This window comes from Haliaeetus albicilla, chromosome 12 (assembly GCF_947461875.1).
Source record: "Haliaeetus albicilla chromosome 12, bHalAlb1.1, whole genome shotgun sequence".
Taxonomy (NCBI): Eukaryota; Metazoa; Chordata; class Aves; order Accipitriformes; family Accipitridae; genus Haliaeetus; species Haliaeetus albicilla.
Window position 1 is genome coordinate 34,637,179 of NC_091494.1, and position 26,707 is coordinate 34,663,885.

General features: G+C 51.7%; 3 protein-coding genes across 9 annotated transcripts in view; 2 read left to right on the plus strand and 1 right to left on the minus strand.

Annotated features, from left to right (window-relative positions):
- Positions 1 to 998, minus strand: part of METTL23 (methyltransferase 23, arginine) — a 2,249-nt gene extending 1,251 nt beyond the window's left edge. The window contains exons 1-3 of one of the 3 annotated variants that reach the window (XM_069798980.1): positions 809 to 997; positions 218 to 322; positions 1 to 107 (exon numbers count right to left, since the gene is read on the minus strand). The exon at positions 1 to 107 is cut by the window's left edge and continues 131 nt beyond it. In XM_069798980.1, coding sequence (XP_069655081.1) covers positions 1 to 107; positions 218 to 322; positions 809 to 982 — 386 coding nt within the window. In that variant the 5' untranslated portion in view covers positions 983 to 997. Of the gene's footprint in view, positions 108 to 217; positions 323 to 416 lie in introns of all 3 variants that reach the window. The other 2 variants (XM_069798981.1, XM_069798982.1) reach the window with 2 other exon arrangements.
- Positions 999 to 1,105: 107 nt separating this feature from the next.
- Positions 1,106 to 13,902, plus strand: JMJD6 (jumonji domain containing 6, arginine demethylase and lysine hydroxylase). 2 transcript variants are annotated; one of them, XM_069798973.1, is made up of 7 exons: positions 1,106 to 1,410; positions 2,147 to 2,535; positions 5,503 to 5,789; positions 7,119 to 7,254; positions 7,377 to 7,515; positions 8,181 to 8,308; positions 9,382 to 9,927. In XM_069798973.1, the coding sequence occupies exons 1-7, from the start codon at positions 1,243 to 1,245 to the stop codon at positions 9,392 to 9,394; spliced, it is 1,260 nt and encodes a 419-aa protein (XP_069655074.1). In that variant the 5' UTR covers positions 1,106 to 1,242; the 3' UTR covers positions 9,395 to 9,927. The 2 variants fall into 2 exon arrangements, with proteins under 2 accessions (XP_069655074.1, XP_069655073.1); XM_069798972.1 differs by lacking the exon at positions 9,382 to 9,927 and adding an exon at positions 10,000 to 13,902 and having other exon boundaries at positions 1,108 to 1,410.
- A 6,669-nt stretch (positions 13,903 to 20,571) lies between these two features.
- The window catches only part of MXRA7 (matrix remodeling associated 7), a 30,484-nt gene continuing 24,348 nt past the window's right edge, over positions 20,572 to 26,707 (plus strand). Inside the window, exon 1 of one of the 4 annotated variants that reach the window (XM_069798990.1) lies at positions 20,572 to 21,109. In XM_069798990.1, the coding sequence (XP_069655091.1) occupies positions 20,687 to 21,109 (423 nt within the window). In that variant the 5' untranslated portion in view covers positions 20,572 to 20,686. The remainder of the gene's footprint in view (positions 21,110 to 26,707) is intronic. The other 3 variants (XM_069798987.1, XM_069798989.1, XM_069798988.1) reach the window with 3 other exon arrangements.

A 26,707-nucleotide genomic window follows, 5' to 3' on the forward strand; every position in this document is an offset into this window, starting at 1 on the left:
CTCCGGCAGTTGCGCAGGCACTGGGGCAGCTCCTCGCTGTCGGACAGGGTCACTTCAGCACCGCACTTGGCAGCCAACACGCCGGGGAGGCTCACGCCGGCACCCACCTGAAACCACAGCCTGGTCATGGGGAGGGAAGGGTGGATGGGGCCCCTGCAGCTCCTGCCGGGGTCGGGGCTGGGAGGGAGGGAGGGCGGCAAGAGGGTCCCGTCGGTACCTCCAGCACTCGCTTGCCGGGCAGGCTTCTCCGGTGGACCCAGAGGTACTGGGCCAGGACCACGGCGCAGGGCCACACGTACATCCCGTACTGCGAGTCCAGCACCTGAAACGCACCGGGTGCGGCGCTGGGGTGGGGGGGGGCTCCCAGTTTTACCGCCCCGCTCCCCCCTTGCTTCCCCCCCCCCGCCGGGAGGTACCTCGGGGATGCGCAGCGTCAGCGCCGCCGGCCCCTCCGCGAAGCGGTACCTCCGCACGCCGCCCCGCCGCCGCCTCGGCTCCCCCATGGCCGCGCCGCCGCCCAATGGCGGGCGGCCACGTATGGTACCAGGCCGCGCGGACCAATCGGCGCCTCCTCCGGGCGTGGCGTCAGGCGGAGCGCCGCCGCGGGCGCTGATGGCGGCCGGCCGGTGGCTCAGAGCGGGGCCTGTCCCGGCGCTCCGAGCGGCCTCCCCAGAGTGTCGCGGTTAAACCGGGTCGCTCCCGCCCGCGCCCGTGGCCCGGCGGGGCTGGACGGGCTTCCCCCGCGGGCCGGTTCCGTGAGCGGCACGGCGCAGTCCCGCACGAATCGGCTGACACGCGGCCGGCTCACCGCTGTCACGGGAGCAGCGGAGGCGGAGCGCGGTCCCGCCGGGGGAAGGAGAGGGGCGGCGGGCGGGGGTTCCCGGGGCGATCCCGCCGGCGAGCGGGCGCGGGGCAGCGCGGCCAAGGGCGACCGGCGCCCGCGCTCCCTTCCTGTCGCCCGCAACACCCTCCCTCCCAACATGGCGGCCCGGCCGCGCCGTTTCCCCGCCTCGGCCAATCAGCGCCGGAGGGCGGGCGAGGCGTGGCGGAAGACGGCGGCTCAGCGAGCCAATGGGAGGGCGGCAGGGGAGGGGCCGCGGCGACAGCGGCGGCAAGGGGGGTGAAATTTCTCGAAGGTGCGGCGGCCGGGCCGGGGAGAGCCGGGCCGGGACCGGGACCGGAGCTGGGGCCGGGCCGGGCGCGGAGCGGGGCCTGGGACACGCCGGGGATCAGCGGCGGCGGATGGTGACGTCCCCCAGCGCTGCCTCCAAGACCGCCGCCATGAATCATAAGAGCAAGAAGCGGATCCGTGAGGCGAAGCGCAGCGCCCGGCCCGAGCTGAAGGACTCGCTGGATTGGACCCGCCACAACTACTGCGAGACCTTCCCCCTCAGCCCCGCCGCCTGCAAGGTCCGCCCCGGCCGCGCCGACCCCGCCTCGCCTGAGGGGAACGCGGGGGGGTGATGGGCCCCCGAGGGGATAGGGAGGCCCTGAGGGGAATGGGGGGACACACGCCACGACTGGGGGGGTCCTGAGGGGATTGGGGAGGCCTGAGGGGAAGGGGGGGCCGGGGGAATTCTGATGGGAACGGGGAAAGGGCCCTTCCTTGAGGCCGGGGTTGCCTCGGAGCCGGCGGAGCTCCGTGGGGGTGCCGGGGCGGGGACCCTGAGGGAGAGCGTCAGGGCGGGGAGGGGGAGGCCGACCGGCACCCGCGTTTTTTCCTGCCTCCACGTGGCGAGGGGTGCGGGGAGATCCGGGCCCCGTCGGGGTGGGATGGGCACCCTCGGTGCCGGGAGCGCCCACGTAATTCCCAGGCGCCTTCCCCGGGGGCGGCGGGGGAAATGCAGCCAGGGACGTGTCAGCCGAAAGGGCAGGGGTGGCCCCTCCGCCTGGGGAGTTACCGCGGTGGGGAGGAGTGCCAAAGGGCTTCAGCCTGTTGGTGTTACTGATGGGCGCAAGGAGCGCGGCACGGGAGATGGGACTGCAGCCTCGGTGAGCTTAAAATAACACGTCGGCAGCTTGATACCCTCGTGGTGTGTGGAGCGAAGTGTGAGTGTGAAGCTCCTCCACACTGACTTAGAAAGCACAGTTCTAGGATGCTACTCTGTCCTAATATCTGTTCTGTATTCCTCTCTTGATTTCACAGGATAACGTGGAGAGGGCAGATGCACTCCAGTTAACAGTGGAAGAATTTGTTGAGCGTTACGAAAAACCTTACAAGCCTGTAGTCTTGCTGAATGCCCAGGTGGGCTGGTCTGCCCAAGAGAAGTGGACTCTGGAACGACTGAAACGCAAGTATAGGAACCAGAAGTTCAAATGTGGGGAGGACAATGACGGTTATTCTGTGAAGATGAAGATGAAGTACTACATAGAGTATATGGAAACCACACGTGATGACAGCCCGCTCTACATCTTTGACAGCAGTTATGGAGAGCATCCCAAGCGCAGGAAACTCCTGGAGGACTACAAAGTACCTAAATTCTTCACTGATGATCTGTTTCAGTATGCAGGGGAGAAACGAAGACCGCCTTACAGGTACAGTACAGTGACAGTAACATAAAAGTAGGTATTTTCCATCTTGTTAGCTGTTCTTAAATAGGTATGATTATCTTATGTAAAACAAAGTGATAGCTTTATGTCTGCTCTTTTAAAATGAGCATACATCCGTAACCCAGAGGGAGGGAAGGGCAAATTTGTGTATCACAATTGCTGGTTCTGCCCCAATGTTGCCACAAGTTTGTGGGTTTTTTCTTTTTCTTTTTTTTTTTTATTAAGTCAGTTTGCCTCACTTTTTAGAGTAAAAAACCCCATTTACATAGTTACTGAAAGTTATGAAGATTAATTTCTTGCTATGTGTGCCTTCTGGCTTTCAAATTTTAGGTACCTCAGGACTAGCTCCTGGGTTTTGCACCAGTGGCTTATGTACAGTGTGGAATTTTGTTTAATTATGAGTCAGTCCTTTTAAGGTAAAGATCTTAAGCTAGATTAGTTTGAAGTGTGGAGACTAGTTCTTAGCTCCCCTTCAGATGATTTTGAGAGAGAAAACAATATTTCACATATCTGTAGTCTTTTCAACTCTTTTTTTGCATCTGATTGGAAAAGGAGTGAAATGACACTTCATTCCTGAAATCAAATGCAACAACCTTGTATTTGGGCTGCTAGATACAAGGGTGATTTCTGTCTACATTATTATAATGCTTCATAGCAGTATGAGCATAAGCTGAACCCTCCCAAGTAATTAAAGTCTTTACAGCGACGTTATAATTGTCAGAGAATGCCTTGCCCTTCAAGTGACATGAGGCTGTGATGTGGGTGTTTTAATTGTTTGGGTTTTTTTAAATGAAATGGAACAAGTAATGAATACTTTTCTCTGCAATCTCTCACGTGTCTGTAGTCCAGTTGTGCTTTTGTAGGAGTGAAGTGTGAAACTCATTCTATTTAAGATCATTAAAGTAGGTGTTTTTACAATGTTGTAACAGACTGTTTTTATAATTCACTTCTAAGAAGAACATGCAATGGTGTGATTAAATGCAAAAGTACATCAGGTGTAGTCTCTAGTAGAAACTGAATACAGTTACAGAACTGGAAATCATTTATCGAAGTTATAGGTAAACTAGATAATCTGGTTGTGACTCAGTTATATTGCTATCTCTTTCCCCCACACCCTCCCTACCTACAGGCACATGCTGAGCTTCTTGCTTGTGCTCTTGGTCTTTACAGTTCTTGTGCTTTGTTCTGGAAAATGCAGGTTGGTTTGAGGCTGTTACCATTTTTTGAGAGGCGAGAGAGGCAAGGAGCATACTGATGCCTCCTAGAGTTAGGGGTTTCATGTAGGTACAGAAACTGATGAAGAGTCCAGTAGTTTAAGAGCATAATAGAAAATCCAACAGGAAGTGTTGCTTTCTAATCACATGATGAGGATATGAACTGTCCAGGTGAACCTCTGGATTGAGACTTGTGTAATAGCATATAGATCTTAAAGTAAGAACTTGTGCTGTTTAGAGCATCTTCACTGGAGTTGTTCCTCTTTAAAATAAAGGCAGTAATTTTTGGAAGCCATTTACTGAAGCAGCTATTTTAGTTTGCAGGAGGGGTGAGGTTTGGGTTTTTTGCTTTTAAATTGAAGTTACAGGTTGTGAAGTTCTTAATGGTAAATTCAATGTCTTATGGCAAACTGGGTTATGTTCATTGTAAATTAAATGCCTGGAGGAAGATGCTGGTAAATGGCAGTGTTGCTAAATAAGGGGTTTAAAATCATCTGCATGTGTAGATTCAGGTTATAGTCAGTATTGAACAGTGCGTCTGTCTGCGTACCAGACAGATCTTTGTTTAACTACTTCTGACTTGTTAGTAAAAGCTTTGACTGTTCTTCTTGTGGTTTAATCAGCTTTCCAAGGCTAATATGAATTCTAAAGAGTGAATTGACAACAGAAGTGACACACACCTGCTTATTTATGTTTTTATGGCTCCTTTGTGGAGTAGGAAGAGCGCAGCTTGATAACCAAACTTACAGTCTTACAGTTGGTGTTAGCAAATGATACTTGAGAACCAGCTTAATTTACACCTGCATTGGAAAGTTAAAATGGAGAGTTTGCTCACTTTCAGTATTTTTCCGAACCTTTGAACTCCTCTTGCTGGATATCACCTGCCTGTCAGCCACACGATGGAGGGAACTTGTTGGTGCTTTAGTTTCTGTTGCCCATTAAACAATTATTGCCATTTTTTTCCTCTTGACGCCTGATATTAAGTGACCTCACTTACACTGCTGTATCTGGTATGGTAGATCTTACTGTTCTGTTACAGGGGAAGTGAGCAATTGAAGGTGCTGCCGCTGTTAAACATGTATAGTGGATAAAGTTCTCTATTGGGAGAAATAAACTTTGCAAATGGGGAATGAGAATATACACACCAAATCCTGAATGGTCACTGGAGAATAAACTTCATCTAGTTAAGTGTTAGAATGAACAGCCTGTTTTAAATGAACAGAAGGCATAGAGGGAGGCCAGAGTTGTGTAACTTTGCTCAGTTCTTTACTTATATTGCCTTTTGTTTGTTCCTCATTGTTCTGCAGTTCTGGATCCATTTATGAGTAGCAAATTTTAGAAAAACATAGGATTAGGAGAATCCCCCTGCATAGTAAGAATCCTAATGAAGGCTGTTGTGACTTAATCACATTCATAAACCTTGAAATCACTATATATTTTATTGAAGAACTGTTTAAACAAATTACAGCTATGAAATATAAAAGGTATCTTCACTTTCTTATCCCAGAGTCATTCCTGTCCCAATTCATGTTGGGTTTTAGGTTAAACCCATGTTGTATCTTTTTGCTGTAGCTTGAGCCTAACAACCTCAAGAAGGTAAATGAAGGAACTGTAACCACCTTGATTTCTAACTGTATGTAAATTAACAGCTCTAATTTTCTGTCTAATATGAAGAAAAGAGAAGGTAGCTACTTGCTTGCTCTATGTATGATTAAAGGATTTCATCCCCCCCATGCAGGTGGTTTGTGATGGGCCCACCTCGTTCTGGAACAGGAATTCACATCGATCCCCTGGGAACTAGTGCATGGAATGCCTTAGTCCAGGGTCATAAGCGTTGGTGCCTGTTCCCTACCAGCACTCCCAGAGAGCTGATCAAAGTGACGCGAGAAGAAGGAGGGAACCAGCAGGATGAGGCTATCACTTGGTTCAATGTCATATATCCTAGGACGCAGCTCTCCACCTGGCCCCCTGAATTCAAACCCCTGGAAATCTTACAGAAACCAGGCGAGACAGTCTTTGTGCCAGGTATGTATGAATCTCTGCAGTAAGGAAATATGGGAGAGAAAAACATGTTTTTAACATTTGTGTGTAGTAGAGATGAAGAGAATATTTCAGCTTTCTTATATGGCCCATCTCTTACAAAAGAACTATTCTGAGCTGTTTCAAAAGGAATATATGTTGCAAGGAACATTTTTCAGACCAGTTATTTTTCTGAGTGTCCTGAAACATATATGGCCTGTAGCATAGGGTTGCATGTGGTACAGATGGCAAAACAGGTGAGACCTGAGTTGCAGCATCACAGGAATGTGATCCTGAACTAAACTGCAGTAATAGGAAACTGTCAAAGCATAAAAAAATAGAGGTGTTTGAGTACTAGTAACTGAGACAAAGATGTTTGAGTTTATATACACTGTAGCATCCATGACTGAATTTTGTAGCTTGGGTAGTCTGACTGCTTATGAGTTTTTCTTAGCTGTGGGAAAAGAACTACTTAAAGGCACTGACACTTTCCACCCACCTCTCTGTGGTTATGCTTCATCTTGCATTTGAAATCAAAAGCTAAAGAGAGATCTGATAAAGATGCCATTCTCTGAGTGGCTGCACACTGTGTGCCTATTATAACTGGGAGGTGAGGTGGCTAGTGGATGAAGCGGGTGAGTTCAGTGCCAAATTCTAACCTCTAAATCTTGCGTCGTTTTTGTGCAGCATGGCCGATAGCTTCTATCCACATTGCTTGTCTTTAACATACAGCTGACTTCATGTTTGAAGAGTGCCTTGTGATTGTCTTGGCACTTACTAGTGACTCCTCAGTGTACCTTCTGTTAAGATTTTGTAGCTGTCGGGTTCCATTAAACTGTTTCCTTAGTCTTTTTATGAGGTTATAAGTGGGTTGTAAGAACACCACTGTCTATTTTTATCCTGTGTGGAGAAACAATTTTGTGTCTATTTTTAAATGAAAGGTTAGTCTGTAGTCATAAGAACCTTACTAAATCAGCATGGAAAGTGTTCTGCGGCTTAACAGAAAGGGTCTCTGTGCGGTCTGGGTTACAGTGGCTCTTCCTATTAAATAAGCCATCAGTAGCCAGTGTGTTGCTGTCAAGTCAGATCTTCAGTACTGTTCATGAGCTGGATAATTTGGTCAGAGCGTTGAGCAGCCTTCTGTAACAAGAATCTGTAAAGCATTGGAGCAAATGCTGAAATAAGACTGAGGAAAGTTGACGTGGTGGCAAACTCACCTGGGTTTGGGAGATAAGGTCCAATTTCCACCTGTGCTATGGGAAAAGTGTTCACGGCTGTTCTTGAACTTGGTTTCTGCTATGTAGCCAGAAATGGTCATTGGTGTTGTATTTACAGGTGGCTGGTGGCATGTGGTTCTCAATCTTGACACAACTATTGCCATCACTCAAAACTTTGCCAGCTGTACCAACTTCCCTGTGGTGTGGCACAAGACAGTAAGAGGGAGACCCAAATTGTCACGGAAATGGTACAGGTAAGAGATTTAGTAGCTTTCTTTTGTATTCTGTATTTAAAACAAAAGACCAAAAATACCCCATTCATTTACATGCAGTGTTACTGTTCAAAGGCTAACCCTGAAATTTCAATTGTATTTAGGATCCTAAAGCAGGAACATCCTGACTTGGCAGCCTTGGCTGATTCAGTTGACCTGCAGGAATCTACTGGTATTGCTTCCGATAGTTCTAGCGATTCTTCCAGTTCCTCAAGTTCCAGCTCCTCAGACTCTGATTCAGAGGTAATGCTTTTTACTACAGTAGGTGATCCATATCCTGCAATTATATTGTTTTTTCCATACCTGATCATGTGTCCTCATCCTAATATTCATGTCTTATGGAAGAAATTAATGGAAAGCGACTAAACAAATCTACATGGTGGAGGAGCCTGTGGCTTTAGCAGGTTCTCTTTACTGAAGCCTCTCTTTGTATTGTTAAATTAATTCAGTTTGTTTGATCTATGTTTATAATATTTATAAATCTGTCACTCATTTAGCTAAGCCGTGCTTGTGTAAAATGGCTGCAAAATGGGTGTTTTAAAAATGGGGTGGGGGAACAAGATCCAAAACAGAGACTGTCGGTTATGACAGGTGACTTTTCTAGGCACCTAAGTCCATCAGAAGGCACTGACTTTGCTCTCAGAAAATTAGGCCCTTGTAGGAGCCAGAAGGAACATATGCATTGTCTTGCCCCAAGCCAGCTTACTCAGTGATGAAATCTAAGAACATACCTGTTCCTGATTTTTAAACACTTAATTTAAAATTTATTTCATGTGTCTAATCTAAAATAGTACATTCTTTGAATACTGATTATTTAGGGTTGCTGAGGTAGATCTTATGGTGAATTCCACAGTACAAACAGTTTACTAAGTTTCTCTGAATTATGGTTTCATCTCTTCATACTTCAGTGTGACTCTGGCTCTGAGACAGAGGGGATGATGCACCGGAGGAAAAAGAGGAGAACATGCAGCATGATGGGTAACGGTGATACAACTTCCCAGGACGACTGTGTGAGCAAAGAGCGCAGCTCCTCCAGGTGACCCGATGGCAACTGTTGTTTTTAAACGAGCAAAAGACAATACAACACAGAGCTGGCAGACTTCAGATAGGGTGATTCGTCAGAACAGAGGGTTGAAGAGCAAGGGATTCCTTATAGAACATAGAGCAGTTAGCCAGTGGTGATATCTTTCCTCCATAAATTATTTTAATTATTCGAAACTGAAAACTTAAGATTCTTGATTTTTTTTTAATGAGGTTTTTTACTTTATTTAATAAACAGTTTTATTACTTTTCCTAGTTGTCACTTTTAACAGAGAAAGTATTTTATTTTTGTTTAATGGGAGAGGTGGGATATTTTAACTGTGCTCTTCAGAGAGCACAAATGAATAGTAAACAGTTAAAAATTAGGAATGATCAGGCAAGACTCAGGTTTCGATGTCTTGTTGTCCAAACAGAAAACCTTCAAGTAGTTGTATGGTTTCTCTTATCGTTGCCTGCATGACTTCAATTTGGCCCACTGTTTTATCTGTTAAAGGCAAAATTAATCCCAAATGTCTATGTTTACCTATTTAAAAAAAAAAAAAAAAGGGCAAGTTTCTAGTCAGTCTGGAGGGAGGAAACATTAATATTGCAGAACCAAGGCTAGATATTGCATAGGGTAAAGTTGCTGAGGAAGGAAGTTCTCTGGACTTGCCAGGTTAAAAACAGTGAAACACTGGGAATCTGGGAGTATACTGCAAGGAGGAACTTAGAAATTCTTTGCTAAATGAAGCATTTTAAATGAAGCCTACAGCAGAGGCTTGCCAAAATTCTTAAGCAAACTCCTTGCAGTTTGGTTAACCTATGCTGCTGTATTAGCTGCCTGCCTGCATTAGGGTGCTGTCTAGTTACTAAGCTGTTGGATGCTCCAGGTTTGTCATGGATGCAAGTACTGTGGTGACTTACTGCGTGGCCTGCTAAAGAAGGTGTGCGGTAGTGATTTACCTGAGGAAGGCCAGGTTTCCAGTATCATGCCAGACTTCCCAGTCTAGGGTACTGCCTAAAGACCTGTTTGCTCCTGTTCGTGTTGCCATTTATCTTGCTGTGATAATGTTGCTCTCTTGTTTTCAGGAGTTGCTCATAACTGAATACAATTGAATTACAAGTACAGAGCATCATTAAACAGTTGGAGAAAACTGTACTGACTGCTTATTTTGCCCTGGAGGTTTTAACAATTTGTTTGTTACAATACTGCCAAATCCCATTTCAGCAGCCAGTGTGACTTCAGGCAGGGAATGAGCAGCAGGAGATAACAAACTTTAATGCAGACCCTGTTTAAAAAAAAAAAAAAAAAAAACAAAACACAACAAAGCTGTAAAAATGCAGAGTACCTGTGCGGATCTGTTCTTCTGAAAATCCTGTGCATTTTTAAGTTGTTTGCACTTCAAATTTTGAAATTAATACCTTAAATATTAAAAATTAGCACATTGCCTAGAACATTTGCTTTCCAGGTTTCACTGTTCCTCCTCCTGTATGTTGATTATTTCACTCTGTGAGGATGGGTGGGCTTTCTGTTCCAGCTGTGTGATGGATTAGTTGATAGAAATGGTTCCAAACATAAAATCATACCTAGCTTGTACAGTTCTGCAGGAAGAATAAACATACAATTAACATGCATGCTGCAATCTTGTGTCCTGATATGAGGGGAATGCTATAGTTGTTGACAGGCAGTTGTACTTTTTTTGACAGGATTAGGGAATCTTGTGGAGGCCGCAGCTACCCCTGAAAGATAACAACACCTGCCTAGAGGCAGCTGCCGATCGAAGCTACGTTAGCAGCCAGCCAGCTCTGTTCTACCCCCTTCTGCTTCTATTTCTCACAGTCCTTAAGTTTTTGTCACTCTTCCTCGATCCAGACATCCGTCTTCATTATGTGCTGTCGAAGGTTGGCTCCTTAATAACTTCTAGGGGAATGCCCCGACTCTACATTATTGTGCAATGCTTTGTCCCCTCTGCGCCCCAAGTGAGTGCACTAATAACCCAGCTTTGGGTAAGGAGATGCCAAGTATTTAATGGTTCATGTAACTGGCAAGGAAGACGACGGTCAGTTTTTAAAGAACTCTTTTTAAAACCAGCAGGTAAATGTAAAAACCTGCCTTGCTTTGACACTGTCATATGTTTACATGTTGTCCTGTACACTTGAGGAAAGGAACACCAGCCCTTTTGGCCTGTCTGAACGTCCGGCGGATCTCGCACCAGAATTTCAGGAAGGGGAGGTGGTATGAGTGCTCCAAACACTGAAGCAACTTCAGCGAAGGTGACCACCAACCTGAAGCATCTTTCATGGTCTTAATCTACGCGCATACATCTAAGGTGCAACACCTTAACCAGCAACAGTCCATTTCCTTTTGCTCTGTGTCTATTGTGATGACTGGTAACAAAGATGCACTAGCACCTTGCGATAGGAAGCTCAATGGAGCAGGAGAATCCTGGAGTTTCTTGCACAGCAAAAACTGTGGGGGAAAAAAGTCAGCATTTGCCAGTAACTACAGTCCTTTAGGTGCAGGTGTTGTCTTTAGCACTAGGCAACAACTGACAAAGTCTGACTCTTGTATGATAACAACAGTTGCTGGGCTTTAAATACCAAGCAGTAACAGGGCCATGGGCTCGTTCAGGCCAGTGCAGTTCACATACGTAAATGGCTGTTCTTTGAGGTTATGGGTTCAGACGTTTCCGGAACTTCCGGTGCCAATTTTAAAGGACTGGGAGGGGGACATATTGTTGTTTTATGCTTTTTAAAAATGCAATGTGTTGCTTAAGTCTGTGTAGATGCATTTGTATTATGCTGGGTAAAGCTCTCATCCCCAAGGGATCTGTTGGAGCTGCTGGATTTTTTAGCAGGGGTTTGTGCTGGTAGTGTCAGTGAAGAGATCTGGCTGGCTGGCTGAAGGTGTGCTGCATGGAAATGACCCTTCTCTATCTGAACAGCACAGCCAGAAGCTAGCTGGGTTGGGGTTCTTCCTTGGGTACTCTCCTGAGACCTAGGAGGTGGGTATTAGATCTCACTTCAGCCGTTCTTCTTTGGGAGAGGAAACTTGAAAGCAGAAGTGGTGTGTGTGTAGTAAACATGCAATAATGCCCAGGCACTGGTAGCAGAATTAAAAAGCAGATTGGCAGCCTTAACTGTGACTTTCTTATACACGTTGGGTTTGATGGAAACTAGAACATTGCTTGTCTGGGTTTTCTGATCTTTTTTTAACCTTGTCTCTTCCTATTTAAACACTCTCCCTTATTGGAGACTGGGCCATATCCTGTTGTACAAGGGAATCCTCAATATGTTTGTCAGGATCTCTGTTCCTAAATCTTCTGTGCCAGTCACTTTGTGCAGGAGCAGTGTGGTGGTGGAAAAATGGAGAGAGGGAAGGTTTTTTGGTACGCTCTTTAGCTGTCCAGACTCCTGAATTTTCTGTGATAGCCAGGCATAAGTGAGCATGCTTGCTCTGTAGACTGCTGCAGATTCTTCCACAAGATTACTTAATTTAAAAAAAAACTTCTCAAACTCCTGGCATTTCTGGCCAAGGTTGCCTTTTTTGCTGCCCGGTTGAACAGCCAGGGAGCCTGCACAATCTGTATGTCTTCTCAGAGCAGGCTGCAGTTGCTGCCTTTGGGAAGAACATGGGGGCCTGGAGAGGCAAAGGCTCAAAAGTCTCAGCCCTGTCATGGTGAGGGGAGCCCTTAGAGAACTGTCCACTGCCCTCTTTGGTGGCTTGACAGTTAATATGTCAGTAGGATGACTTATGCTGTAGCTTGCAGTTGCATTTGGCATGTGTGGTTCAGTTTCACAGTCTTAAAATCTTCCATGCATGTGAAAGCCCGATTGCTGTGCTGGGAAAGCCACACCTCTGCCACCAGAAGCACAGTGGGAAGATCCAGAGTGCAGATTCTTCTGTGCCTATGAACTCTTCCATGGTGTGAAACAAAACAATTTCAGATTGAAGCCTGCGTTCATTTGACATCCCTTGCAGAAAAGCAGTGTGTTTGAAATGGACTGCAGGCATCGTGATACCAGCGACGCTATACTGACTTCTCCACAAGGCACTTTCTGATATGAAATAAAGGTGTATCTGTTTAGGCTTCCTGGGAATTAGGACTCCTGGGATCTCTGGTTCTTCCACTTACAGGCTCTTGCCTCAGCTGAACTGGTGAGCTTCTGTCTTTAGTAGATGAGGAAAATACCTACCTCACAGGGGTGTTGTGAGGCTGAAATGTAATTACTGTGTAAGATGCTTTGAAGTTGTCCTCCCACAAAAAGTGTTCCAGACATCCTAAGCAACCTGAAACTTCCTAACCTGGTGTTAGCTTTTTGTAGCAGAAAATATTGGGGATGTTGTTCAGCACTCTTGGCCACGTGCTGTTCTGTGGTGGCCCTTCCAGAATTGCTGTGTGGTACATAAATTGTAGCAGAACAAGGTTTTTTGTTTTCACCAGAGTTGACACTGTTGGCATTTCGTGGCCTGCTCTAAACAGGAGGTCCTGCTAGATTGGGATTTTTTTTAAAATAGGACTAGATTAAATTCTCTCTCATCAGGGAGTCGGCTTCACTGGCCTTACAGGAAGTGGGGGAGCTGGTACTTCCCAGGCCCTCGTTCCAGGCCGGGTGAATGAGGAATAAAGTTAAAAACTGTGCTCCCCTTGTGCCTAGCTCTGTGCTTGTGGGAGGCTGACTGGGGAGAGTGGGTTTTGTCCTCTCACTTCTCCAGGCTTGTGCTTCTTGGGGCATCCATGTCTCTTGTTCTGACCCTACTGCTTTTGTGTACTGTAGAGCCCCTGGATGTAGCAGGCTGCTGTGGTCCAGCCCCCAGACCCATTTTCTTGAGCCCCAAAGTCACAGTGCTGCTCTGCCTCAGCCCCGTGGTGGTGCTTTGTGGGCTGCTTTGTTCCCCAGAGACAGGCTTAGAGAGCCACGTGCTGGGTTTGGACTGTGGGCTTCCCGATTGTACTGTGCGTATTGGTGTCATTGTCCTGCCTGCTCTGGTGAACGGTAGAGGGATTTGTGAGCTCTGGCCATGCTTTTGAGTCTGGTAACTGACACAGGCTTGTCTGCTATGACAGTTCAGGAGTAAACTAATAAATACCCCGTCAGAACTGTAGACATGAACAACAGGCGTGCTGATCTTGGCACCTGTTCTCTGCACAAGTGCTGTGAGAGCAGGTGATGCTGAGGAAGCACTGGCATACCTTCCTCCCCTTCCCAGCTCGGGTACGCTGGCTCCAGTTTGTCTTCTCAGTTACATTAAGCCTCTCCAAATGCTTAGAACAAAGACAGCAACCTCTTTCATAACTAACCTAGACCCTTTTCCTCCCTGAATCCCCAGCCATCATGGGGCAGGAAGCAAGACCGTTGACTGAATCAAATCTGAAATGCCTGTGTGGGCTGATTGTAATGGGAGGGGTTTTGGCACCCCCCTTGCAAAGGGGGGAAGGAAAGAGCTTACTGATTCGTTTGACAGTCACACTGTCAGCTCCAAGCCCTGCCAATGCCATTAGCTGCTTTTATCACCCCATCCAGCAGAGCTGGGATACTCTTAATTGTCTTGTTTGGATGATTGTGTTTTTGCTTTTTATTTTAAATAAAATCAATTATTTTGCATTATCCTGTTGGCTAGTCACTTTTTTTCATATCCTGATCTGAAAAAAACCCTACAGGTGTACACCTCTGTTTCCGAAAGTACCACAGTAGCTAAATGGTGTTCAGATAATAGCTATGGGGGTGCTTTGGGGAATTCCTCTAGCTCTTTCTCGTGTGTGATTAGTTCATCTGTATGGTGGGGGGTGTTTTAGAAGCTGCTGGGGCTGTTGTGGCTTTGGGAGAAGGTTTATGTCAGTAGCTTTGTTACCAGACTGCAGTGTGTGCTTTTGCCCCTTCCCTGTCCTCCCCAGGCTGTATTACCAAGAAGAGAAGCTTTGTGTTTCATCTCTCTTGCCACCTCATACTGGTGAGAGGGAGTTTCAACTTCCAGGTGTCGCATGCTGCTTTCAGCTTAGCTTCTAGACAAGACACACGGTGCAGAGAGTTGCTGTGGAAGGGCTGGACTCCATTCAGAGAGCCAACCAACCTTCCCCCTCCCCATACCCAGGGATTCAGAGAACCACCTCTGAGGGCACTCCTGTGTGCCTGAAGCTGCCTCTTAACAAATTTGGCTCTGTAGTGGAAGAAGGATTGGGAAAGCAGAAAAACTTGTATATTGTGTTAGAGAGCTTTGTTGAAACCAGTAACTGTAGGTAAGTAAGCTGAAGCTGAGTGTGGGACAGCAGCCTGGAGGCTTTTGAAATATTTATGTGAATGTATTGTAGAATGAAACACCTTGAAGAGTAAATGGTTTTGTGGAGACAGCAAGTTTGCTGATTTCTGCACAAAGATGTGTCCTTCCTTTCCCAAACACTGGTATAAACACTTTCCTTGATTACTGTCACCTATAAAACCAATTTTTTTTTTTCTCCTTTCCAAGTGCTCTTCAGAAGACCTCTCCCTGTGCCCTGTTCACATCCTTTGCTAGATACTGACTAGCTCAATGCAACCAGGCAGTCACAATTAGCAAATGAGCTCCTGTTCTCTGTGTGGGCGCTCTGGGCACATTGGTGCTTGGCATTTAACAAGACCCAATTCCAGAAAATGGTATGAATTGTGGTGGCTGAAAGCTATGTAAAGCCATGTAGAAATGCTTTTATAACATATCTTTTCTGCTTTTCATTCCCAAGAGAGGCGATTTTGTGTGCTCCCAGCTTCAGGATAATCCCATTGTTCTTCCTAATTCGCAACTACTGCTGGTACTTCCTTCAGTGCCAATGTGGCCTTGCAATCTGGACTTGATTAACTTTTATTCCTCTGATTTATCTACCTATCTTCCTTTTTGTGACAGTTGCAACCTAATGCCTCATTTCAACAAGGAGGATGGCACACTGATTCTTTAATTGCTACCGGGGAGCCAACAGGACAAGGTTGGGAATGCGAAGGTTGCGTTGTCTGTGCTGCACTCTTGCCGATGTTCTTGTTCCTCTCCTCCAGTTTGATACAGAAACAAGTAACTACTGCTATTTCTTTTGTGGCAGTTGGAGAGCAAGTCACAAAGAGAACAGGGCTGCACTCCTACTTGAGTGTTAGGCATGGCACTAAGTAGCTATGTGTGTTAAGACTGGTTTGGGATTGAACTAATATGCTTGCAGCATCTCATCTGTTTTTCCAAGACATGTAAAGACTCCTGTGGGACTGCACCTTCTCTGTTTCTGGAGAAGTGCAGATTGAGGCAGGTAAAGCTGATGATTGGAAATGTGTTCAAAAGGCAATAATTATTCCATGTCCCTTCTGGTTTGAGAGCTGGCGGCTCCCACCCATATGTGATGCCTGTAATTGTTGTGCGTCCTCTCGTTCAACAGAAGGACCTGAAACTGCGGGGCTGCCACCACAGCGAGTGTCTGTGCAGCCTGATGGGAGGAGGAGGAGGAGGATCAGGGCAGCTGGAGGAGCAGCAGCTGGTCCAGCCATGTCCCAGCTGTGCTAGCAGGGAAGGCATAACCAAGGCTGGAGGAGAATTTCAGAATTGCTTTTCTGATGCAGCGCTGCCTTGTTTAGACCCAAGGCTGTGTCTTTTCTCAGCTGTGCTGCTGCAGTCAGGACTGGACTGGCTGCCAGTATCCATGAGCTTTTGGTTCACTGTTAGGACCATCAGCTTGCCTTCAAGGGCAAGGCCAGTTGCACAGCTGGTTCAAAACTTTGAAGACCATCAACAACAACTTGGAGCCTGCCTTTGCGCAGGGATTAGACTGGAAAATGAGTTTTAACATGATGGAAGAAGAGCTGTACTGGGTGAGACCAGAGGCCTAGCTAGCAGAGGGGTTAGTAATGGGAGCTTGGGGAGAAAGTATAGAAACAAGAGAGCTCTTCGGTAGGATCATTCCTTTCAGTGGGAGCAGGTACAGCCATCCCCACCCTTGTGCTGGCTCAGACCTCTTGGTGAGCTGAACTCTTCTTGTGGTATTTAGTTTTCTGCCACTTGTGAATTGAACCAGGTCTCCGAGCATCACTGCAGCATCAGAGCTAGCACACAGCCGGGTGTGGAAAAGCAAACGAACAGCCAGCCAGATAGCTTAGTGACCTCCAAACCTGTGTCAGCTGAACAACAGGGCAAGTACACTGACATTTCCTAGGATAGCTTCTAATTTCTGGCATCAACGCAGAGAGGTTGTTGCTGTTCTTGACAAGGAAAACGTGGTATTGGTGCCTGGGAGCATGACTGGGGCTTGCAGAAATAATCTGAGTCTGGACCAGTTATAAGACCAGCTTGTGCCCAAGCTTTACGTGAGGGGAAATGGGTTCTTGGAGGGCCTGGGAACACAGAATCATCTGGAACAGGCGCTGTCTGAAGTCGCTAAGTGTGTGCAAACCAGCAGCTGCTGCTTTCCCTGCTAGGAACCAGCATCTATCTGCTCACCCCACTTCACAGGATCTTGTAGACCCATGCTTGGGTTGCAGCTGTGGTGGAGAGAGGTATTGAAACCGCTTGCTTCAGCAGACTTTCTTGCTTTGGCCGAGAGGGATGCATCTGTGTAAGCAGAGGACATCAGAACAGCTACTGCCTGCACAGTTCACAAGCTGCAGGAGAGAGTAAGAACGTGCAGCGTGGTAAATCGGGTCACGTTTGTGCCCACAGGCGGCTTTCCCAGCACGTTACACTGGGGAGACTGGGAGCGGCGCTGACCGTGGTGGCGTGGGCTGGAGGGAGCCAACCGAGCTAAATCCCTCTTGCAGGCAGCTTTGCAGCACAGCATTTTCCGTGGCGGGGGATGCTTCCCGGCGCAGTTGTCACCGCAGCTCTCCTGAATCCTCCTTTGTTGGTAAAGCTCTTCAGCTGTTACCCAGCCCTTTGCTCCCCCCGCTGCAGCCTGGAGCTGACGGCCCTTTATCTAAAAGCAGCTTTTGTGCAGAGCCGGGGCTCTCTCGACAAGCTCTTTCCCAGCCAGCCTCTTCCCTGGCCGCAGCCGGTGGCGGGGCTGCTCTCCTCCCAAGAGAGGGCAGCCTGCTCATTCGGTTTCCCCGCTCTGGGCTGCCCACGGCAAGACTGGCACCCCCGGGCTGGGCTGGGGATGCCGTACCCCGGGAGGATTGCCCTCCCCGAGCCCTTCCACCCTTGCCAGCAGTCTCTGTGCAGAGGCTGCGACAGCCCCTCCGCAGCTCGTCTTCTCCCAGAGCTGGCGGGCAGGAGCTGGGCAGAGACCCCTGGCTGGCAGCCTTGCCTGGCTGACCTGGTGTGTGAGTCCATCCCCTCCTGTCCCGCTGCGTGGAAGGAGCCGCAAAGCATTGATCTTGCTGTTGGGTTGCAGTCCCCTCTCCTCAGTTTTGGCGAAACTCCGTGACAGCCATCCTTTGGGAGTCTAGTCCAGGCGGCTGTGGCACCAGCCCAGCTCCAGGCAAGCGCAAGAGAGTTACCACCAGCTTCCACGGGCCACCTGCTCTGCCAGACGTCAGGTTTTCCTATCCACCTTGGCAGTTTGGAGAGACAGCGGCGTGTTTTTGTGAGTGAGTTGAGGGGGGAACCATACAGATAACCCTCTGTCCCTGCCAGTGGGAGCCTTGCTACATCAGGGCAAGCTTACTCCATCCAGTTGCCCCTGGAGAGCCACGGAGGGGACAAGTCAATATCACACAGGACCTGCTGGGCCTGGTTTCTACCTGGGAGACCATCAGATCATATTCTGCAGGATAGTCTAGCTCTTACCCCAGGTCTGGACGTGGGAAGCTGAGCCCTGTTGCTGATTCTGCTGCCTTGTTGCTGTATGTAAGGACGCATTCTTGCAGATGTGTCCTTGATGCTCCTGGCTGTTGCTCTTAAGACCAGGAGTGTTGTTTTTCAGAGGTGCCGGAGCGCTGCAGTTCTCACAACTCCTACGAGCGCGACAGGTTCCAGCAACCTGATAGCGAATCACTGCAGGGCCAAAGGCAGAAGCCGCTAACAGTCTTCTCTGGCTGTAGCTCCTGTTTGCTTCCCCCATCAGTGATCTCGATCTCAGAAGCAGCTGTGAGAGCCAGGGCCTCATATTTTAAGGCAGTGATAAATCCTGCTTGGGAGGGTACCCACTGAAGGGCTCAGTCTCTGCACTGGCTTAATGCAAGCCACATGCCGCCACATGCCACCACATTCCTGCACGGGCAAACACCCTCTAACAGACTTCCAGCCAAGAGCTATGGAAAATGTACAGTGCCAGGGAAAAAGAGCAGGGGATGTCCTGGGTGTTGGCAGCAATCGAGGGCACTGCGATAGCTGCAAACGTGGGCATCAGTGTGTAAGGCCAAAACACCCCAAGTCACCCTACTAGCAGACCACGGTGCCCAGTCTCTGGCAGTCTCGCCCAAAATTCCTCCTTGTCCCCAAATCTGACAGTCTGCCTAGGCACAGGAGCAAAGACCCAGTCCCGTGAGTTTCCCCACCCTGGTTCTGTCTCTTGCTGTGAGCAATTTCCAGGCCTCAGGGGAAGTCTCAGAAGGCAAGTGATGCATTGGATTCGGGACCGTGCCTTCGTGGCTACTGCAGGTGGTCAGCTGAACTCCAAGGTTACTTAAAAAACAGAAGAAATACAAACAAACCTGATTAACTGCTGATTCCCAAACTGCCTTCCCAAACACACAGTGATGTATCACATACCCGAGGCCGTGCCAGGCTCTAAATCAATGATCACCTTGTTCTGTTGGACAGGCTCTCCCGTAAACACTTCATCTGAGGTTCTTTGCTCCTTCTGCCCCTGGAAGGGTCTTCCAGAAGCTGCTTGAGAGAGAATTTCAGTCTCGCAGTACTCCAGACCCATTTATACCCCTTTGTATTGATCTGGTGAAGCAGTCCTGGCTGTCACATCCCTTGTGCTTTTCCACTACTTCCCTCTAGCAAGTCAAACTTTTGGAAGCCAGTAGCCTCACCAAGCTGAAGAGTGGATTTGGACAGGAAGGGAGAACAAGGGACCAAATATACATCAAAAAAGGTGCTGAACCAGACAGCACTGTGACACTACCATCTCTGGATGTTCTGGCTGAGCTCTAGAGCAGCTCTGATGGCCGGGGCCCAGGAAAAGCAAAGCTATTCAAGAGAAGGGAAGATAAGTACCATGGCTGGTTGTTACTAAGAATACAATTATCCATACGCTAACGATTGCCCGCCTGATAGGATTACCAATAAAGACAAATCGCAGTGAGGATCATGGCTTCACTTCCTTCCTCCCGCCCCAGGGATTTAATCCCGTCTTTGTTCGTGTTTTGTTTTTAGCCAGTCAATAAAAAACTTTGCTCCCGGAGATATCTCCAAAGCCTTTTCCCTGGAGGAAACTTTGGGGACAGATTCCCATGTCTGCTCCCTTCGCGTGCAGCTGGGAGAGAGCTCCATGCTGCTTTTACCCTGGCAGGAATAGCTTAGGCCTTCTAATTTCAGCCTGCTCTGTAAAAGGTTGGCTAATCCTCCCAGCAGTCTCAAGAGGCAGGAAATCCTTGGTGGCAGAGTCTGGAAGGACTCGACAACCCCTTGGCCAGTTTCCTTGCCAGCTTCTGATGGCTTTTGAGCACATCCCGTTTTTTAAGGCTCCTGTTTTTCAGACATCCCAGTAGCAAGGTGCTCGGGGGGAGGCTCTTGCAGCCCAGCTGCTCTCAGCACCCACTTACCTGGTGGGTGCGACAGCAGTTTATGAGTGCCACCGATATCGCCCACGGCTCCTGGGGAAGGTGGAGCAACGCTCTGAAGCTTGGCGGAGATGCGCTGCCAGATGCTCCTCGCCGAGGAGAGTCAGGACGGACTTCCCTCGCCCTGCCAGCTCCTCTGCTACCCAGCCAAGGGCTAACAAGGTGTAAATGCTCGTTAAACACTCCATGGAGGCCAGCTGATGCCCCAACCTGCACAGAGCTCCCTGCAATGGTGCTGAGCTCACCAAGCTGCGGGTGCCTCTCTGCCCACAGCGAGCATCCCAGGAGGCAGGGACCTTTCCAAGACAAACAGTTACAAACGATGCAAGCGACTGGGCAGAGGGGTCCGGCAACGACTTTTGGTGTATAGGGCAGTGTCTAATGAAAGGTCCTCCCGTCCCGAGCCAGACACTGGCATCAAGGATAGCGGGGGCTGCTTGCAGGCAGCCTTCCTCACCCGGTCCCCTCTGCCGAAATCCCCCCCGTGGCTGTGGGTGGGCGCCCCGGGAGGGGGTGGGCATAGCTCCGGCTGCCGGCTCCGTGCGGGAGGTGGGTGCCGAGGCCGGGGAGAAGGGGGGGGGCCGGGGCTGTGGGCAGGGCCCGGGCAGATGACGCCGGGTAAAGCCGGCTGAGAGCCTGCCCAGCCCCGCCGCAGGCCGAGCGGGCTGGCCGCGCACCCTCCGCGGCCGCGCAGTCGGGTCGGGCGGGCTCCGGGAGCAGGATGGACGTGACCGTGGACTTGTACCTGGCCGTCCCGCTGCTCTTCACCGTCCTGGCCCTCGTCCTCGCCTCCGTCTTCGTGAGGCTGCGGGGAGGCGAGGGGGAGAGGGCGGCCGAGCGGCCCCGGGAGCCGGTAGCGGCGGAGCCGGCCCGGGAGGGCGGCCCCGGCCCCGGGGGCGAAGCGGCGGCGGAGGGAGCGGGACCGGCCGAGGGGCCGGAGGACGAGGGGGGCCGGGTGCCGGTGGAGGAGGTCGGGGCGGGCGAGGCGGGGAAGGAGGCGGCTACCGAGCAGCGGGAGGAGGCGGCGGCGGCGGCGGAGCCGGGCCCCGCGGCCGAGCCCGGCCCCGCGGCGGCCGAGAGCATCCCCCGGCAGCCGCCCGCCGAGCCCCGGGAGCCCGGGCAGCGGGAGGACGCGGAGAGCAAGGTAAGGTCGGCTCCCTGCGGAGCCTCTCCCCGTCCCCCAGGACCGCTGGGGTCCCCGCAGCCGGGGTCCCGTCCCCGTCCCCGTCCCCCGCCGTGTCCCTTCGCGACTGCCTCCGTCCCCGCCGGAGGGGCTGGTGCCGGCGGGAGGGCAGCGCCCGGGGTTTTCCTCTAAAACAAGAGAGGTCCCGGCAAAAGCCGGCTTTTGCTCTCGGGTGGGGACGAGCCCGTTGTCCCCGAGGGCGGCAGCGGGGTGGGGGGTGGTTGTTTCGGGCTCCTTTCCACCCCTGCCCCCCCCCCCCCCCCCCGAGGTATACTCTTAAAAATAATCAAGATAGCGAACATTTAAGGGAAGAGAGGCGTGTGTCGGTGTGAGCTCTCCTGTCTGCATATCCAGCCCCTGGGAGTCTTCTTCTCCCAAGAGCTCATCCAGGTGCTGGCGGGTTGGGGGTGTTTATTCTTCCCGTCTACATCCTCTTTCTGTGGGTTGCAGCAAACTGTCCCTTTGCCAGCACCAGGTTCCCTTACGCTGTCCCCGGCTGGCTGTCCTCGCCAGCCCCAGGGGAAGGGACTGCCTTCCCCCTCCCTCCCAACCCCAGCAGGACGCTGGCCCCAAGGTCTGACCCCTGGCTGAACTGGGGGGGGGCTGGGGGGGGGCAGCGATGCCTATAAACACCCAGTAAATCCTCCTCCGGCACTGGATCTTAAGAATAAAAGGGTGACCCAGCGTCCGTGGAAAAACCTTGCTCTCCTCTTGCCCGGCTCGCGTGGGACTCGGTGACAACCCAAGGTGCCTGAATTCCCTGCGTTGGTGCCTTTCTCCCAGGGTGGCCCCTTGTCCCAATGGGGGGAAGTGAGTAATGGGGTGGCTCAGAAATCCAGAAGCGATGCGTCGTCCGTGCGCAGGCAGCGTGGTTCAGCCAGGGAGCGCAGGACTGGGGCCCAGGCGCCTGCTGGCTATTATTAGCAGCATTTGTAATCCTCAGCGACTGTATCCAGGCTGCCGGGCAGTGCGTAGACAGCCCTCGCCTTGGAAAGCATCGCCACTGACTCGCTGGACGGCCTTGGGCAAGTCCCAGGGGGTTGCGCACTCCCTTCTGTACCGTGATGCTCTGCAACGCCCAGGGTGAGCCCTGAGCTGCTCTCAGGGCTGGGACGTGGGTCTGTCTCCTTGTGCTCTTCTCGCCTCCCCTTGTCGTTTCTGAGGCTCGGAGCTCTCCCCTTCCCCACACCCCTTGGCCATGGGTATGGCTCTCAAGCAGCCCCCTCCCTCGTCCCAGCATCCCAGAAGCCACATCTGTCCCTCTGCCCCGTGATTTATTGGTGCCTTTGAGTACCAGGATCTCTGTCAAGCTGGAGAGCCGTTGGGCTGCCGTTAGCCGGCTGGGTCCTGGCTGGGCTAGCTCGGCACTAAAACTGGCCACCTGGCCGGAGCTGTTGTGGGGCCTGGGGCATACCCAGCACTCTCTGATGAAGTGCAGCACCCCATCAGGACAGATGGCCATATCCAGTGCTGCCAGAGCTCACGGGTTCCTCTGCTGTCTCGTTAGCTTGAGTCTTCTTGGGAATGTTTCTCTTCCCTTCTGGCTGCTCTTCAGTCCCAATTTCTTTGAAAAGGCACCGCTGCGATGCTTGTTGCCTTCGGAGATGGGCTCAGCTCTTTTATCCCCACTTGGGTGCAGGTGCGGTAACGGGGTGTTGCATGCCTGGAGGTGAGCCCTTACCCAAGGCACGGGGAGTCTTGTGTCCTCCAGGAGCCTGGCTGGGCCTGGTGGGACCGGGGTCTCTGCTGCACTGCCCTCAGCCCCTCTGACAGCAGGGCAAAGGGGACACGAGAGCTGAGTAGGGTCCTTGCCAGTTTTTCCTCCTGGGAAATGGTTACCGCACTGTAGGAGCAAGACAGGACAAGTTGCCCTGGACCTAAGCAGTGCCTCTTTGGGAAGGACAGGGACCGGGCGGTGGCTGCGATCTGGGTGGTGGTGGAGAGCAGTGGGAAGGGGGAGGGATGCTTCTCGCTGCTGAGTAAGTGTTTGGGAGCGCTGGCCCGCGCGTGATCTCGCGGCTGCCAGGACTGCTCAGCACAGGCTGCCTGGCCGGGGCTGGCGGTCCCACGGTGCTGGGTGGCACGGCGGAGGGAGTACGTGCGTTTCCAGCAGGCGCCGCACACATGTGAGCGGGGAGCAGTGCCCGGGCTGCTGATGTGGGAGCTGATCCTGCGGGCGGAGTGGGGGAGACCCTCCACAGCTCTGCTGAGTCTCCACTGGCTCCCCCGGTTTTGTTCCCTGCAAATATCCTCAAAGTTGCTTTCTCCTCCAGCAGTGCTTAGGCCAAAGCCCAGCAGATGTTACAGGCAGGGATGGGACTGACCTTGGGCAGAGCAGCGAGTGCTTTGCAGGCGGCTGCTGGTGGAAAAGCGCCCTATCAAACCCATCTTGGCTCAGCTGAGGGCTGCAGTCCGCTGATGTGACTCAGCAGGCGAGGCTCCCAGACATTGTCCGCTCGGCTGCGGGCTCCCGGCGGTGTCAGAGCTGCTGCAGGCTCAGGGCTTCTCGATACATTAGCAAGCAGAGGGCTGTGCTCGGCGCTCGGAGAGCTTTCTTGCCTCTTTTTTTTTTTTTCCCCCTCCTGTTTGCTTAGCACATACTGCGCCAGGCTGGTTCGGATTCACTGCAGCCATTAACCACTCGACCAAAATGCTGATGGATGAACCTACTTGGGAAGAGCAGCCTTGGTGTGTTTAATGGCTGGCTGGAGCTGTGCACCCCGCTACCTCTTTCCTTCCCTTCTCCCTGCCTCTGCAAACCAGTATCTACTGGGGCAGCTGCGTAGCTCAGCTTCCCTCCTGCTCCCACCTCCCACAAGGGCAGCCTGTGATGTGAAACCGGCTGGTTAAAATCAATGTGGGTTGGGGTTTCCCTGCCCCTCTCTGGGAGGAACGGACCGTTGCAGCATTGTGCCCACAGCTATAAAATGAGGTGGTGGCACAGCAGGGAAAGGAGCCTAGGAGTTCTTGTTTCCATTAACTGCTGGTAGTGATTCTCCTTGTCTGTGCTGGCTCCCATCACTGAAAAAAAGTTAATTAGTGTGTCGCTGTCTGTTCTCATCCCCGTCCCCAGCTTGTTAACGGATGAGGCAGTGCTGTCAAAGCGATCCCCTAATGAAAAGCTGTTGGGTGGGAACCACAGTGTCGCTAGAGCTGCTGAGTCTGGTTCTTGCGAGAAATGGTCAGAAAACTTCAATTCTTTAATGAGTATTTCTGTCCTGGAAATGGCAGATGGCAGGGACAGGGCAGGGTTTTCAGTGGTGGTCCAGAGCCACTGCTGGGATGCCATCCTGGCCAGGATGCTCTGGAAATGGGGAGGGCGAGCAGGCAGTGCCAGGCTCTGCTGGGCACGGCAGCCTGGCTGGTTTGCCAAGGGTTAACCACAGCTGGTGGCTTCAAAGAGAGCAGGGTCAAGTGGGTGACAGTGGGGAGAGAGGGGACAGTTCTGGAGGTGATCTGGCAGGGGAGGACTTGTACTCAGAGGTGCCCAGCTCGCCCTGGCCAGAGAGTCATGCAAACGCTGCCTGACCGGGGCAGCGTGTGGTGCTGTCACCTGGATAGCAAAGGCACGAAGGGGATGTCGCCTGCCTCTTCTGCAAAGCTCCTGGCGCCTTTCCCCTGTGTTCCCCCACCCCTATCTATGCCTTCCCGGGGGCTCCTGGCACCTCTGGACACACCAGGCAGCAGAAGCACAAACCACCCAGCTCTCAGCAGGGACCCTCTTTAAATTTAAGAAGTCAGCATCTCCCTCTCTAATACCTCCTACTGCCCTCCCCGTGCCAGAGGGGAGAGGGTGTCTAATTAGTCTGGCTTTAATTGGCAACTGTGCAACCTGCCTCTGCATTGCCACAGGGCTGGGGCAGGAGCTCTGCCGTCCCACAGCGTGGTGGGGAGGGATGCCAAGATGTGCTACCCCTTGTCACAGCCTTGGCAGTGGCACAGGCCCCTGCCAGCAGAATGCAGGACTCTCCGGCCAGACCTGTAACTGCTCAGATGTGCCCCAGCTCTCACCCAGTGCAGTCTGTGTTGATAACAAACGCATCATCTCTTGCAGTGGCTGCAAATTGGGAAGCAAGGCAGGACGTGTGTCACCCCCCCAGGGAGCCTGTGCACGTGTCGTGCCCTTCCCTGCATCCCAGCCGTGGGGTCGGAGCACAGGGCTGGTGCTGGGACGCGGTGTGGGGCACAGTTGCGTTGGGGCTTTACGTTGCGTCCCTTACAGTGGGTCTGGGAGATTGGGCTGCTGCTCAGTCCCTTCTGGGCTGAATACAGCCCCGGGAGCCTGCCCGGAGCCAGTCGGCTGCTGGAGCAGAGGCCACAAGGAGTCTTTGCCTTCTGAAGTGCCCACCCATGTGAATGGGTGCCAGGTAAGCCTTCGAGGTGAGGGCAGGCTTTGCCTGCCCCTGCTCCCTGCCCAAGGATGCCAGCTGGCTCATCTGTGCCAGCAAGAGATGTCCCGGTGTTGCTGCCTGTGGTGTTTGCTTGCCGGAGGCCAGAGCAAAAAGGGGAGAGCAGCGGATGAGCAGGCTGGGTGCAATGCTGGGAGTGCTTCACTGGTGTGTGCTGGTGCCTGCAGAGATGGGTGCTGCTGAGCCAGGACTCCTCAGGCCACTATGGGACGTGCCGGGGTTTTTCTCATCAGATCTGGCACTGCCTGACCCCTCGCTGAGGGCTGGATGGCCCTGGAGCTTCGGTAGGGCTCTAGCCGCCCTATGGCTCATCCTTGCCCACAGCGGTAATGGGGAGGACGGGTGGGAGCAGATGCTCCCCACGCTGTGGCGGGGGTCAGATCTGCAAAGCACCACCTTCGCGTGCGGCATGTACCCGCTGGGCACCCCGGGGCTGGCAGGACCGTTGCCCAGGGCAGGAAAACTCGTTCTGTAGCAGCTGCTTCTCTGGCTGGTGGGAGGACGGAGAGCCGCAGCAGTGGGGTGAAAGGGACTTGCCGACGTAGCAGCTGCTTTGCTTTGCTAAACTCTGCCCAAAATCATTATTTATTCTTTTTTTAAAGGCTTCTTCCTTCCCCCTTTCCTCCTGGCTTTTCTCCTTCTGGCTGGCTGTCTCCTGTCTGCTTTCTTTCCCTCTTGCAACATCTTGCATCAGGCTTGGAGCAGAAAGTGCAGCCATAAATGGCAACATGCAGGGGCCGGGAGTTTAATCCAAGACCATGTTCTCCCCCTGCTTTGTAGCCTGCGATCTTCCCTCTTCTTGGAGCTGGAGTGGGACACTCATTTGTCCTCATCCTGCCCGTAGACACCGTGGCTGTCCCTATGACCGAGGACGGGGAGAGGGACACACTGGCCCCGCACCGTCCCCACGTCCCTTCTGAGAAGGGAAACCCATTGCTCAGAGGGGTTTGCACCGGGGATGGAGGAAGTGGGGAGGAAACGGCCAGAAATGAGCTGAAAACCAGATGATGTTGTGATGGGGAGCCTGGCCTCCGTCTCTTGTAGGGCTGGGAGAGGGCTCACGCGGTGGCAGAGCCACGAGGGGGGATTTTGGGGATGCAATGCCAAGCTCCTGTGCCTAAGCCGTCTTCGCCTGGGAGACTCGGGACTG